Source organism: Elgaria multicarinata, chromosome 10 (assembly GCF_023053635.1).
Source record: "Elgaria multicarinata webbii isolate HBS135686 ecotype San Diego chromosome 10, rElgMul1.1.pri, whole genome shotgun sequence".
NCBI lineage: Eukaryota > Metazoa > Chordata > Lepidosauria > Squamata > Anguidae > Elgaria > Elgaria multicarinata.
Genome location: NC_086180.1, coordinates 55,416,361 through 55,432,186, shown reverse-complemented (window position 1 = coordinate 55,432,186; position 15,826 = coordinate 55,416,361). Strand labels below are relative to the sequence as shown.

General features: G+C 43.9%; 1 protein-coding gene across 2 annotated transcripts in view; it reads left to right on the top strand.

Moving 5' to 3' along the window:
* Positions 1 to 2,879: 2,879 nt before the first annotated feature.
* Positions 2,880 to 15,826, top strand: part of GABRA4 (gamma-aminobutyric acid type A receptor subunit alpha4) — a 66,331-nt gene continuing 53,384 nt past the window's right edge. Inside the window, exons 1-2 of one of the 2 annotated variants that reach the window (XM_063136365.1) lie at positions 2,880 to 3,062; positions 3,426 to 3,544. In XM_063136365.1, the coding sequence (XP_062992435.1) occupies positions 2,980 to 3,062; positions 3,426 to 3,544 (202 nt within the window). In that variant the 5' untranslated portion in view covers positions 2,880 to 2,979. Of the gene's footprint in view, positions 3,063 to 3,425; positions 3,625 to 15,826 lie in introns of those variants that run through there. The other variant, XM_063136366.1, reaches the window with a different exon arrangement.

Here is a 15,826-nt window from a genome sequence, read left to right as displayed (position 1 = left end):
ATAAGACAATCTACTGTCCCACTCAGCAAACTAGTTTTATGGAGGGGGGGCGCTTAGAGGAGAGGACAGAAGACAGTGAGCCAAGGATCCATCCGTCAACCCCAGAGTGAACTGCCCACAAATCTCATTGTCACAGTCACTTCTCTCTTGACACCACTCTCTTTCCCTGGGGCTAGTACCTGGGGACCAGTTGGTACTCTCCCAGGGCCCAGATTTAGCCATGGGTCCTCCAAATGCTGATCCCCAATCTACCCAGTAGTAGACCCACACCATGATTGTCAATCTCAGTTCACTATCTTGAATAATACTGCTAACATTTACTTTTACATAGCGATCTTAGAACCGAAACAGAGGTCAGCAAAATCAGACAAGCTTCACAAACTCAAGCAGGCCTTTATTTTAAAGGGTTATTATCTAGATGAAGCCCTTTGAAAAAGTGATAAAATGATTTCAAGGGCACTGTTCATGTGTGTGTTTTATCCAAAAGATTCAGGGCACCTTTATGGGAACAAGAACTGAAGTACAATCTGGAAGGCAGGATTAAAGGAGGTAATAGCACTGAAGATGAACAGATTCATTTCAATGACAGAAACACACCCACACCGGTACACTATAAAGTACCTGTTGTGTATTGGGTACTGATTCAGGAAAATGCGAGTCACTTGAAGTTTTCCTTCTACACTTACACTTCCCTAACCTAGTGCCCTTGTATTACATCTCCCAGCATTCCCCATCAGCCCTGCTGGCTAGGCGTTATGGGAGATTTCAATATTCCAGATGAAACTGACCTACAGGATGGCCTTTGGATGGAAGGACTCCCTGATACACAAAGTGGACCCACCATTTGCACGAAGCACTTCCACCCAAAGAAATCCGACAAGCTCTGATTAAGACATAAAAATATTGCAAAATAAATCTTGGGAACCGGCGCCTAATCCCTTGGAGCGAGTGTGATAGAAATTATTTGGGTCACCAAAATCTGGCTTGAACATTGCGAGGAATGTTCTGAAGGCACAGATGTGTATCTGACTGTCCCCCCTCCCTGCTCTTGTCGCACTGACATCTGTGTTTAGCGCCCAAGGATAATTAACTCAATTGCATGCATTGGGTGGGCAGGGAGGGCAGGCACTGTTTTAAACATTGCAGTACAGTTGCGATTTTCCTGCTCCTTCTCTAGTCTCACCACTTTAGTCCCATGCCACGATCTCTGTAGGAAGAAATCGTTTTGTAATCCAGCCTCTCATATCAAAGGAACACATGTGTTATCACCCCGTTTTTGTTGTCTTTGGTGCTCTCTCTCTCTCAACAAAAGACAATCAAGACAAATGAAGACTTCGTCACCATGATCACGGCCAAGACATCTGGGAAGGCATAAGAAAGGCGAACACGCGCGCGCGCGCACACACACACACACACACGCACACACACGAGAGCTGAATTGTGACAGCAAGCCTGCGTCATTCTGGGATGTAGGGCTTCGAAGAAGTGAAAGTGGTAGTGTCACCCGTTAAGGCTCTGAGGCTTGATAATGACACCGAAAAGGGTCCTTGATGGGCCACTGTGATGGGGAAGGCGGAAGATCAGAGTACTGCCGATTGATGTGCACATTTGAGAAAGAGGAGAGGGAAGTCCACGCTGGACTTTGCACAGTGGCATTTCTTGCCAATCGTTACGTGCATGCTCTCTTTTTCCTTCCCGTTGCGAAATTAACTCTTGAGGGAAGCAGTAATTTTTAATCCGTTTTAAGGAAGGAATTATTTCTAGTGCTGCTGTTGCCCATCAGGTCCTAATTTCTAATAAGCTTCAAACCTGTTCAGTAGCCTCTGTGGCTTCAAAAGTCCATCCTAATCCGAAGGTTGGTAGCCAACGATGGGAGGAAATAACACTCTGTGCATGCCCAAATACACTCTTTCTTATAATTTTGTATTCTGCAGGGCTTGAGTTTTGGACAATATGGGTAGATTTCCTGGGCAGCTTCGCAGCAAAACTTGGAGTGGGATCCTTCGGAGGTCCTTGCACTGTAAAGGGAGAGGCGCTTGAATGTTCACCTCTTTGCAAGAGCAGCCTTCCGCCTTGTCTCTGATTCAGCGTGGGAAGAGGGTTAGATTGCGGATGGACGGAAAGACACTCTGCTTATGTGCAGAGGCGCGCAGTTATAAATAAGTAACAATTGCTTGGCATATCTCGAGGCTGAGCCCCAACATTTGAAATAAGGTTCGGGGGTTGATCTCTCGGCGGCGACAAGTCAGATGAAGCCCAGGAGTTGCAGAAGCCTTCCCTTCCTGCTTCCAATCCTGCGGGGGGGGGGGGGGAGAGAGAGAGAGAGAGAGAGAGAGAGAGTACACACACACACACACACACACACACACACACACACACACACACACACACGCCAAGCTAACCGAGGAGGGGCCAAAATCCGCCCGACGCTCAGTTGCCAACCTCCCTTCTCCGGCCGAGCAGTGGGGCGGGGACAGGCGAAGGGGAGAAGGAAGGGGCCGGAGAAAGAGGAAGAGGTGGAGTTTGTTGAAGCCTGTTCCCCCCTAGAGGGGAGGAGAAGGGTCTCGACGGCGGGGAACTTGGCGAGCGAGTCCCGTTGCTGAACGCGCCCGGCAATCCCGACGGCATGTAGGCTTTGCGCGGCCGGGGCTTTGGCTCAAGGGATCGGGGCCCAAGCCCAGCCTCTCCCCCTCCCCTCGGCTGCCCCCCCCCCCGTCTTTCTCCTGGCGTGTGCCCGGCTCCGTCGATCGTTCTCCAGGCAGGCAGGCAGGCAGGCGTGTGGCTGGCGGAGCGTGTGCGCCGGTGGTGGGATCGCTTCCCTCTCCCGCTCCCTCTCCACCCCACCCCACTCGACTTCTCCATCTCTCTCCCCTCCCCCCCCCACCTCCCCTCCTTTCGCGGCTGTGTGATCCCTGCTCTGGACAAGGCGTTTAGTGACGGGGGAACGTGCCACCAGGCTGGGAAGTATGGCAAGCAAAGATGGTTTCTGCCAAGGAGCCAGCGATCGCAATGTCTTCGGGTCTGTCTGTCACCTTCGTACACTTCCTGTGCCTGACGACCTGGTGAGTAGTAGGACGACATCCCCCACCCACCCCATCCCGGGCCGCCCTCCAATTTCCTTGCACCCTTACCTGATGCCCTGGATTTGGGTGACTGCCGAGAGAAAGGAGAGAGAAAGAAAGTGTGTGTGTGTGTGTGTGTGTGTGAGAGAGAGAGAGAGAGAGAGAGAGAGAGAGAGAGAGATATGATGGAGAGTTACGGGGCGGGGGGGTGGTTAAATCAAAGCTACCCGATCGCCCCCCCCTTCATGGTGGCTCTCTAATCTCTTGCTTTTTAAAATGTCCTAGCTCTTTTTTGCCCCTCTCCGGCCACTCAAGTATAATCATGCTTTTTTTTGGGTGTGTGTGTGTGCTTTCGCCTTGCAGTCTCACCGTGCTCCCGGGACAGCTCAAAAAGGAGGAGAAATTATGGCCGGAGAATTTCACGCGCATCCTGGACCGTCTCTTGGATGGTTATGACAACAGGCTGCGTCCTGGATTTGGGGGTATGCTTACTGTGTACGGTCCCTGCTGTCTGTGATGAGTCTGCCTGTGTGTCTTGTCTGTGGGGGAAAAATTCGCCTAGGTATGCTTCTGTGCCTTTCAAAAAAACAAAACAAAGTAATGATGATCTCTCTCTCTCTCTTTTATTTTGTTGCTGTTGTTATTGACAAATCGCAGTCCTGTTGAACCCCCTCTCTCTCTTTTTTTTCTCTCCATCTCTCCAGCATTTGATCACATTGATTGGGAGGAGGGAAAGGAAGGGGGGGAGGGAAGTAAGAGTGGATTTACTTAGAGACCCTGCTGATTTCACCTCCCCCCCCCCAACCGTTCCAAATTGTGGCTCCCAAACCTGTTCTTTCGCTGCTTGCAAATGCCAAAGCCCCCCACTGGTTTACAGCACATCTGCCAAGACTAGTTTCCTGGGGCCCTTGTTTGCAGCCAGTCCAGCAAAATCCCACTACATGTAAGGTGAGGAGGGAGAAGTTTTGCATCTCCGAAGTCCAACTCACGGCACCCTTGGCGATGCAGCAAGCGGCAAGGCTGCAACTGCTGGTCGGGTTGTGTGCCAGCTGGTGGACCCCTCTCCCTCTCGGATCCTACCACATGAAGCAGGGGAAACAGGGAGTTAGCAGCTGTTCATTCCCCACCCCACCCCACCGCCCGCCTCATTTGTGGATCCAGTACATCATGAGATGAGAGAAGTTGGGAGTTGGTTGCCTGGATCCTGCAACGTCGGGGGCAGCAGTCACTTGGCTTTCTGTCAACGGAGAGCAAGTGCAGCTGCCGCCTCTCGATTAAAAACACACCCGCACACTCTTGACACTCTGGTGGCGACGGCAGGGAGAAAAGAAATAAATATATAAGCAAAGGCTTGAAATCTTGCACCTGCAACTGGCTTGATCTTGGCAACCATGTTGCTATTCCAAAAAATCCCATCGCGTTTAAACCAAAAAAAAAAAAAAAAAGATTATAGGGGCAGAACATCTAAATAACCCCTTCCCCCCATAACATTCATGCTCCCCACATCTCTTAGATCTAGCAAAAGATATGTAGCCAATCCTGGGATCCTCTGGTGTGTGTGTGTTTTAAACAGGAGTTTCTCCTGGTTTTCTTTAATTCCCACCCCCACACTCAGTTATACTTATTTGTTCTTTTGATGCAGCAAGTTTGGTGGCTGAAATTTGAGTCAACCCAAGGCTTTGTAGGTGGGGCAGGTGTGGTTTTTGCTCATGACCCAGGAAGATGCTAAAAGCCCTACAGCAGGCTTCCCTGATCATCTGCCCTCCAAATATGTTGTGGTACCTACTATTGAACACGTAGGCGTGCACAGCACATTTCATTCAGGTGTGCACCCAGGAAATTTCATTCCTTTGTTTCTTAAAGGCGAACATTTATTGAATACTTGATCATAAAGGGCATTATTTTTATTCATTTATTTATAAAACACTTTAGAAACTGGTGCCCTACTCCGCGTTCAGCTTGCCTGACCATGGGAGGGCCATTGCAGGTGAGCGGGGGGAATGAGGAGACGTTCCTCAAGCCCCAGCATTAGTGGGGCTTTGTGGTGACACTGGCTGGAGGAGGGTCTTATGAGGCAATATTTAGCCTTTGGGGCCCCTCCTCCTGGCCTCTTTGAAATGTGGCTCCTGGCAGAGAAGCTCCCAGCTGAGCAATTCCTTTTTGCTCCTCTACCAGGGCAGCAGTTCTTCGGCACGGTGGCGGAGCAGCTGGAGGGCAGCAGGATGACAGTTCCCACTGCATCTGGATCTCCATATTGGTCCCTGCTCAATGGCCTCCTCAATTTGACACTTATTGCTTGAGACATTAGGGTGTGCCTGGGCACACCCAGCACACCCCTTGCACATGCCTATGATTGAACACAGAGAATATTGAAAGTCTATCCATGTTGTATACTGTTTTTTAGATTTCCCTGTTGAAGGATCTGGATGTGGCCTGAAACTCACTGAAATATTTTTCTTTTGTTGGATAAAACATCCTTTTTGTCTCCCTGCCCTCTTTGCTTTTAGTTTTTTGACATTCCTTATGCCCCCTTTTGTTGGCTTTGGACTACAACTCCCACCTTCCTCAGACTGCCAATTTTGGGAAGAATGGCCTATCCTGTCCTTCAGCTGGGGCTGATGGGAGTTGAAGCCCAATATATCTGGAGGGCACCAATTTGGGGGAAGGCTGTGCTAATAACAGTCTTCCATCCCCTACCTTCATGATGAATTCTTGAGGATTGGTTTCAGCTCTTCCTTGCTGCTTGAGATGGGTATATGTCCAAATGCAGGATGGAGATATTTCTGGGGCTACTGTGAAACCAGCCTTGTTAGGAGACCATGCCCAGCCTTGTTCTGTGAAAACATTATGCTTCTTTCCTTAAGTGCTTAGTTTAGGCATGTGATACACCTACGCCGGTAATTTCCATGGATGCAGTTAACCAGGGCAGGCATAAACTAAATGGGAAGCAACTTGGCACTATCAGCTTCTGCTTATTTTAGACATCCTTTCAGTGGACTTGGGTTTTCTTTGAGGGCTGTTTAAGGACATTGAATGTAAATGAAACTAACCTTATCAAAGCATCAGAGAAAATCAGTTACACAAAAGCAGTTTACTTTCCTAGTCTTTTCCATATGTTTCCGTCTTGGGTGTGTGTATATATGAAGATGTTGTCTGAACACAAATATATCCACTTGTCATAGATGTTTGGAGGTACATCAGTGGGGTGATACCTTTTGCTTTTCTCGTTTCTGCTCGGGTAAGATTATGAAAACCTTTGAGTAAAAGAGAGCTTTCTACTAGGAAGAATGGAAAAGCAGCCAATTTTCTATAGCCAGGCTGCAAAGAACTGTGCCACTGGTCATATACGCACACATAAAGAGGGATTTGGGCTAATGATTCTTGAACAGCAGCTCCCCATGTCACATGGCAAATTGCTTTTGAAAATGAGCCAAGTTTCAAAAGCAGCTTGGGATGGGACATGGGAGCCTGCTGTTCCAAGTCTGGGGATGAGAGAGTAAAAAATTCTACAGGATGCAACTACTTAAGCACAGCACAACCTGTACGCAAGTTTACTCAGAACTCGCTCCCACTGTGTTCATTGGGCCTTGATCTCTAGTGAGGGAATTTTGGACTGTAGCCCTGCAGCATTCCCTTTGGTCTTAAGCCCAGCCTTTCTTATTATGGTGCTGTCCAGATATGTTGGATTACAACTCCAACCATTCCCAGATTACATGGAGATGATGGGAGTTGTAGCCCAATACATCTGGAGGGTGCCAATTTGAGGAAGGATGGGGTAGGCAGAAAGTAGGTCTCCAGATTGTTTGGACTTCATCTCCCAGCATTCCTGACCATTGTCCATGCTAACAGGGGCTTCTGGGAGTTGAAGTCCAAAACACCTGCCTGCCCCTGTTCTAGCCTATACTTCAGCCTTCTCCTGGCAGGTGCCCTCCAGATGTTTTGAACTTACAACTCCCAGCATTCCTGACAATTGGTCATTCTGTTTAGGGCTGCTGGGAATTGAAGTCCAAAATATCTGGAGGGTACCCAATTGGGGAAGGATGCTATCCATGGAAGAAAATCACAGCGATTTAAATACTATTTCAGATAGAGATTGGTCTAATCAGAATGTTTTTGTTCTCACTTCAGACATATAGATTCGTTTGCTGAGAAACAGTTACAATGCCCAAAGAGCCCATGGTTTTTGGAGTTATAGAATGTTTTACTGGCCCAAGAACTTAAATGTGTTTTTGCTAGTCTGTTTTTCCCATTTTCTTAAAGATTTAAAATGTTTAGAGGGCTAAAAAAATGGGATGCAAATTTAAAAATGAATCAAAATTATGACACTATTTATCTGAACTGCCTTAGGTCTGTGCATTAGTCAGTACCTGTGCTCTCTTAATGGCTAAGAATAAGCTACCTAGCGGTTGAATGAACAGGCGTATCAACTCCTGGCTCCACCGTGTGTCCCACTAACCAAAGTTGCCTCACTAAAACGTGTTATCGTATGTATTTTGCACTCTTACAGATCTCATAAACAACTGAGCAAAAGGCAGTTAAGATTTTCTAAACAAATAGGAAATGTCAAATTCAGGTTCCCATCCTGATTGTATTTATTAAAATGTCGTTGTCTTCTGGGTAACTCCGTCTCCCCAGTGTTGGCTCATGACTCTCTGCTGCCTATAGCAGAGTCCAGATGGTTCACTGAGCCATGCTAGGGTCGACCCTTCTCTTGCTTCACCATTCAGATGCCAAATCTGGTCTTTATCTACTCCCTAATGTTTCCTTCTGTTGCGTGGCAGGGCCTCTCCCTTGTAAAATACAGCAACAACAAACATAAAGTTAAAATCCCAGTCGTCTGAAGGTCAGCTTCCCTTTAAACTGTATAGCACTCCGTTCGAGTTCATCTATTGGAATGGCTGGGATGCATAACAATCATAGAGCTGAAAGAGATTTACTGGGCCATATGTTGGTTGGTGAATCAGTGGTCCAGATTAATAGTATTGTTTCACAGAGTTCACACTGACATGTTCTAGACTCTAGATGGAGCAGACCATGAATGTTTGGGCTGATTTATACATTCCATTTATAGGTGTACAAAAGCTTGGTGCCCTTCCCGATCTTTAGGACTACCGCTCCCAGGATTCCTGAACATTGGCCATGCTGCCTTTGGCTGATGGGAGTTGAAGGCCAAAACATCTGGAGGGCACCAAGTTGGGGAAAGCTAGGGTACTCCTTAACATAAAATGGGTGAATGATGAAAAGATGGGTTTGGAGACATTTCAGGTATATTAGTCTGAGTGGCAGGAGTGGTTTAGCGTATATCTGATGGCAAATCTACTTTAGTTTGTCAGTAGTTATTTGTTTATATAGTATAGGGATGGGTAATTGTAGCCCTCCAGATTTTTAGGCCTACAACTCCTATCATTCCTAGCCAGTATAGTGAATGGTGTGGGATGATGAGAGATGTAGGCCAAAACATCTGGAGGCTACAAATTGCATTCCTCTAGTAGAGCACCATCCATATACAAAGAACAGGTTTGACAGGTCCTTTTCTTTAAGGGGTCTGCAGTCTTAAAAAAATAGACCGGGGAAACAACAGGTAGGGGAAGGAAATTGAAGTAGGGTGAAATTGGGGAATAATAATAATAATAATAATAATAATAATAATAATAATAATAATAATGATGATGATGATGGAATGATTATTTCAGGTGCACATATACTTACTTCAGGTACACATGGCTTAGTTATAGTAGGGTATTGGGACTACTAGGGGGTTGTTACAAAGGCTTCCCAGAAAAAGTGAGTTTGGAGGAGGGTTTTGAAGAAAGTAAGGTAGGGGGATTTCATGGATACTTTCTGGGAGTCAATGCCAGGCATTAGGGGGTGCAAGGGAGAAAAGGCAGAATCCTTTTGGGGAGCTGAGGGTGGTGGAGCTGAACAAATGAAGGGATCTTGTAGCAGACAGGAAGTGAGTGCAGGAATTTAACAGGAGTTGTCACATGGTCAAGATGACAAAAAGAGGCAAACAATTTACCTAGGAGAGGGCATGGATGGACCAAGGTGAGACTTAGGGAGGTTACTTAGGGTGCAGTCATTTGCATGTTTAGACCAGAAAAAGTCCTGCAACTCCCAGCATTCCCAAGCCAGCATCCTGGCTGAGGAATTCTGGGAGTTGTAGACCTTTTCTTTCTGTCTAAACAAGCGTAGGATTGCACCCTTAATACGTGGCTTGGGGCTTCCTGCTGAATACAGACTTAGCAAGAAACCAGGGGTTGCTGCCATGTAATGTGTGAAATGGCCCTGTAAAGTAGGAGCTTTGGAACATATTGGGTTCATACAATGGGCTTTAATTTAAGTTCATATTTAGAAATTAGTGAAGAAAAAGCCTCTTAAATCTAAGTTGGATTGGACTGGAGCACTTTTTTTAAATTTAGGTTTCTTGCTCTCTAGCTCAAACTAAAAGGTGAATGCTTTTTCACATTTTATATCTTGTAAGAAATAGATTGAACAATGTACTCTGATTTTTGGAGATTGCATCTGTAGCTTGTGTTGCTTTTTTTGGAGCAGTGGTACCTTTCGGCTGAACTAGAAAGAACTCTTTTTATGATTTAATCACACATCTGCGTGCAAAGATTTGTTTCTTTGACATAACTCAGAGAAATAGCAGCTGACTAATCATTAAAACATTTACTACATCAAATCAAGTATTATTTCTTTCTAGTTTGGGGCTTTTTTTGCTAATAAATATTTATAATGGAAGTAACTTTAAAAAAAAGCGGGTCGCTCACCGGTGAACACATAATAAACAAATGTCAGAGAGCAGAAGAAAAGTGAATGTTAAAGTTGTGTTGCATGTTGACAAGCAATGCAATATTTAATGTGGGAGCTGATTCACCATCTCAGTTTATACAGCTCTGGAGAAGTCCTGTGCAGATCACAGTGGCCACGTTGATGCTGCCAGATTCTGTGTTCGGCATGGGTATTGCTATACCTTCCATTGCGGAATTTGGTTTCTCATCATCATTCACCTAACAGTCTCAGCTTTTATTTCAAAATGATGTTATTCTTAAAACGTATGTCCTGTATTCTTTACCCACAGGGCTCCCAAGTGGCCAAGAAGCTGTAAAAATATAATAGTACCATAAATTCACAATAGAAAAATCCCAGCATCTTATATAATGAGAAAAAAAGATTCATAAGTCAGCCAGCCAATAAAAGTGAGCCCAAACTGCCATCCAGTGACCCAAATTCCTTCCTAAATTAGAACATCTGTATCAATATTTATTTATTTGGTACATTTATGGCCTGCCTTTCTCCAAGGAGCCCAAGGTGGAGTACATGATCCTCTTCCTCTTCATTTGGGATGGACTTGATGGCCTTATAGGCACTTTCCAACTCTACTATTCTATGATTCTTTGAAAAATTGACCATTCACTTGTCAATATTTGACTGGGAAATTGACTGGCATGCCAATCCCCTGGAGAAGAACAACATCCCCATGTTAGTCCTTCCTGCTTTTTTTGCTTCTCCTCCATTGCATGTATCAACTCTCTCTTAGATGACGACATTATGGAAAGTTACTGCAAAGGTTATTTGAAAAGTTCAATAAGCAGTGGATTAAATACCAACAACAAAGAACAAGTTTCTAGTTCTCAAGGCCACACAGATGTGTTAAAAGGTTAAAGTGCTTCCAGGAGGGGCTGTGGGCTGTACTCCATACCTCTTTATCCTTCCATGAGACCTTCAATCCCAGTATCTTTCTTATCTTAGTCCTATAAGATCCATTTCTTTCCCCCCTTTAAAATTGCACTGGTAGCAAATATGTAGATGCTGCTGCCTTAGATAAAAATGTTCCAACTTCCACTGCTGAACACCTTGGGGCACAATACAGCCAAAGTTAAGTAATTTAAAGTTATATGGAGTTCGGAGTCAGTCGTGTCCTTAACTTTCCTCTTGAAATAAACGGGCCTTAAACATGTTAACTTTTATAACCTTGTGGCTTATAAATAAAATCTGACTAGTTCATTACAATAAATGAGCATGTAACATTTTTGCTTTCTGGTAGGGTAATCGGATACAAAAGAGGGCAGGGCTCCTGCACCTTAACTGTTGTGATGAAGAGGGAATTTCACCAGGTGCTTCATGCATACAAATGACACCCTCTGACATTCCCTTTTCTATACACCTGTTCAAAATACAGGAACCCTGTCCTCCTTTCCATATGGTCACCCTACTCTCTAGATTAGATCAGAATGAATTGTTAAGTGTCTGATGAAGCTCAGATGTTCTTCTTTCCCTCCTCATCCCCAGTCTCCAATGATGCAATCTTTCCTTAGTAAGCATTTGTCATGCAATTTTCCTGGAGAGAGAACATGGAAATTCTATTGGCTTCCCAATGAGTTCCTAAAGATAGACTGTATCCAGAATCAAAAAAGCTTGTAAATCTGTGACCAGCCAGTGTGCAAATTAGCTTTGAAGATGGCCTTTGTCAGGATATTGTTAATAGGCAAACAAAGCAGGACGAGAGTAACCACCCCTCAGGCCACACTCCTTAAGGTTGCCCCTTAACTGGACCTTTATCCATCTGGCAGGAAGTGTATTGTGAATGTGACTGAAGAGGGCAATGGGTGTGTGAGTTCGTTGAGTGGCCAGATTACTACAGTGAAAGTGCTTTTAACTTCAGCTTTTCCATCTTACAATTACAACATCACTGCTGTCTTTCATTCATTTATTTAGGGCCAAGAATGAGGACACAGATGTCCATGCTTTAAAATGATCATAACTTGCCTGCCTAGCATATGGCCAGATCTTGGCTTCTTTAGTTGAGCAATATAATAACTTCCATTGGTTACATAGCGTTTTACAGCTTCTGTGGTGCTTTACAGAAGGTAGTAGCAGAAATCCATGAAAGGCATGGAGACAGTGGAAGTGGGCTCTGCTTCTCCTCCATGTCACAATAAAACAGAAAGCGTACGCCAGCATGTGATACATTTTCTTTTATTTTTTTTTCTTTTAAAATTTTTTATTCATTTTCAACACTATATAAACATAGATAAACATTACCAAAATATAACTGAAACAAAACACAATAAGAAAAAAAACACATCAAATATCTGCTGCATACATATTGAATGATTGTTGAGTACAAATATCAAAAACTATTACATATACCTTATCATACTACAACATCTTCGTTCTTAACATAAAAGTGCACCCCCCACCTCGGGATCATTCTTGAGTCCAAAATCTAATCGTTTCTTCTGCTGGTGGTTTCCCACTTCCCTTAGTAAACACAAACACTAGGAACTGTTTCCAAATTCCTTCGAACTCATTTATTTTAGTTACGCCTTTTCTCCACTTAATATTACATGTCAGTTTATCATTAATGGCTATGTCCCAGACTTCTTTATACCATTCCTCAATAGAGTATTCCCCTTGGATCTTCCAGTTCCTAGCTACCATCAGTCGTGCTGCAACCAACAAATTCGATATCAGCTCTATAGTTCCTTTTCCACACTTTATATCTTCAAATAGTGACAGCAATGCTATTTTTGGTGTTTGTTCTATTTTCATTCCCACTATTTCTTCAATTTCTGAGAACACCATCTTCCATAATCTTTGTACATATTTGCATTGCCACCACATATGTAAATACGTTCCTTTTTCCCCACAACCTCTCCAACAATTTGCTGAATGTTGATCACTTATCTTATTCAATCTAACCGGGGTTAGGTACCACCTCCATAGAATTTTAAAATAATTCTCCTTTATTCTTTTAAATAAAGAATAAAGATACATTTTCTTTTAAAGCCATGTGTTGTTGGAATATTGTTTAAAAGGCATTGAAGCTTATAAAGCCCCCTGCCAAACTATGTGGTGAGACAGACACATTGTTGTTGGGACAAAACATTTGGTAGGATCAGAAAAAATGATTAGATGTTTATACTGTTTTTTGCTCACTACACAAAGTGGTGAGAAGGGGCAACTATATTCAAGCTTGGCTTCCTTTGGAAGAGAGTGCGCTGGAGGGGGCTTATGGTGTTTGTCATATTCTGTCAGTAGAGCATGGAGACAAGCAGCATATGTACTCCCAGTTCAGATCCCCAGAGAGAGAGACAGACAGACACACACACACACACACAGATTGGAGAGATGTGCACCCCAGGATACTATTAGCTTTCAGCTGACTCTCAGTACACCCTCTCTTTCTGCTTCTGTTCCCAAACGGCTTCTTTCATTCCTTCTCACACTTACTTATACTTACAGACACATGCACACACACAGAGCAAGTTCTCATGTAAGGAGAAGCCGCTGTGGGGGAATCTCCCCATAGGGCTTGTTGTTGTGATGGCAGCTGCCATTTTGAATATTTGAGCCCGTGTGGTGGCACGCTATAGCTTGTTGTTAGTGCGAACCCAGCAAGAGTGGGTTGTTGGGGTGCTTGAGAGGCCAGCCACAACCCTAAATCAGCCTATGGGTTCTGGGTGGCTTGAACAACTCACCCTTGCTGGGTTTGCACATAATGACAAACTGCTGCGGCTTGAATATTCAAAATGGCAGAGGCCACTGCAATGAGAAACCCCACAGGAAAATTCCCACATGGTGGCTTCTCATTATGTGCGAACCAAGTCACTCCACCTTATATCAGCTCCTCCCAATTAGCTGAGGTGGGTTGTGTCAGCTTCTCAAAGTTCTGCCCTCCTGATATCTCTCAACCATTTAGCGATCATTGTAGAAAGGAAACTCTGGAGAGGCAACCAAATTAACTATACAAATGGAGGTCACACAGCCACCAATAATGTGTTGCTTCTGGTGCCTCCTGAAAACAATTCTGTTCCAGAAAGCATCCTTAACTGACAAGCCGTGTTTTTTATTGGCGTTCTATTTTTACAAAGAAATTTTTTAATATGGTGTTTTCAATTCTTTTTATTATTTTACCCCTTATGTTCACCATTCTGGAATCTGTTTTAGATTTGGAGTGGTATACAAATGTTGTAAGTAAATAAACAGCACAACATTAAACTTTTCTTATGCTGGCTGCACGCATCTTACTAAACTATCTTGAACAAAAGTGGCTGGACCAAATTTCACCTCAACCGCAAACTCACTAGGCAAGCCACTGTTGGTTACACTCCCTCTTCTACAGTATGGGGATATTAATACAGGCCTGCCTTCCAGAAAATGCTGAGATATTGAAAGCAGTGGAGGCCAGTGGCTCTTATTTCAGGGGGGCGGTGAATCCACTCTGGGGCCTAATCTAAACCAAGCAGGATATTGCACTATGAAAGCAGTATGAAAACAGTATATAAAAGGCAGGAGCCACACTACAGCTTTATAGTGGTATTGAAGTGTACTGACAACTATTGGGGACCATTGACACATACCATATACTGCGTTCATAGTGCTATATCCTGCTTGGTGTGGCTCCTGCCTTTTATATACCGCTTCCATACTGCTTTCATAGTGCAATATCTTGCTTGGTGTAGATTAGGACTGGGTTTCAATCAGAACCAGCCAGAACTCCAAAGGAGTAATCCAAGGTGCTGAACCTATTTTGGGAAACTTTAGAGTTCTGGTTGTTTCTGACTGAAACTATAATGGATTCACAACCCCACCAAAATCAGAGCCACATGCCCCCACTAATTGAGAGTGAAGCTCTTTGACTATTTTAAAATAGATATCATTATGGGTAGGGAATTCTATAACTTTTTTAAAATTAGCTTATTTAAGTCTCGATCATAAGTATTCTCAGGTTGGATTTGGTGACTGTTCCTCATAGATACTGATTAAAGAATGTATGCCTGACACGTCTTACAAGTTTGCCTTCTTTTCAATGGGATTTGCAAGCTTGTAAGTATTACCCAGATGGTTGCCTTAATCTTTAACATGCCATTTTAATTGTTACTAATTTAATGCAACAGCATAGCTTATCCCCTCCCACATATCACTGGAGTTTGCTGTTCTTTCAGCCTGTAGAAGAAAATAATCAGAAGGACTGCGGTGATGTTCGTATCTCCGCACACCAAAACCCTCTCTAATTTCTCATTTAAGAAGGGAAGTTGGCTCATTAAAACCACCTTAACATATAAAGGTGAATTTGTATTCTTAGCTACTGGGATGTATCACACAGCCAGTGCGGTCTACTGGCTGCAGAGGAAACGCTAAGGGCTTTACTACGTGAGGCTAAAATCCTGCAACCTTACCAGGGCTTCTGCTTCCAGATTCTTTGCAGGATTAATATTGGCTCCTTTCCATGTGCTTTAAATCAAGGACTTCTTTTCTCAGCATGTTCTATAAGTTTCATTATTCAGCTACTAGATTGTGTTGTAGTATAGTGGAATTGCACAATTAGACACTGCTGATATATCTGATTACTGTCCCTTATTGGTTTATCTTTGATCTTTCTAAAAGCGGGGTAAAGGTCAGTAAATGTTGAAGGCGCCCTGGAGGTTGACGACATCGTGTAAAGGACCCGCAAACATCTGTGAACGACCAATCACAAGCATAGAATAAAAACCTAACATAGAAATTCTCTAAGACAAAAATATGTAGATTCAATCCCCTTCCATGCTAGTGGATCCCTCCACAGTCTTAACTAGTAAGTCATTGGAGCACATATTTTAGTTGCCATGAATGATTTTATCCCTGGTTATATTATACCAAACCTCGATCCTCTGCGAAAAAGCAGGAAAGAAATCTAGATAAATAAAGAATAATGCACTCCTACATGTACTCAGAAGTATACATATTTTAGGTATAAATGCCACCCAGGTAAGAAT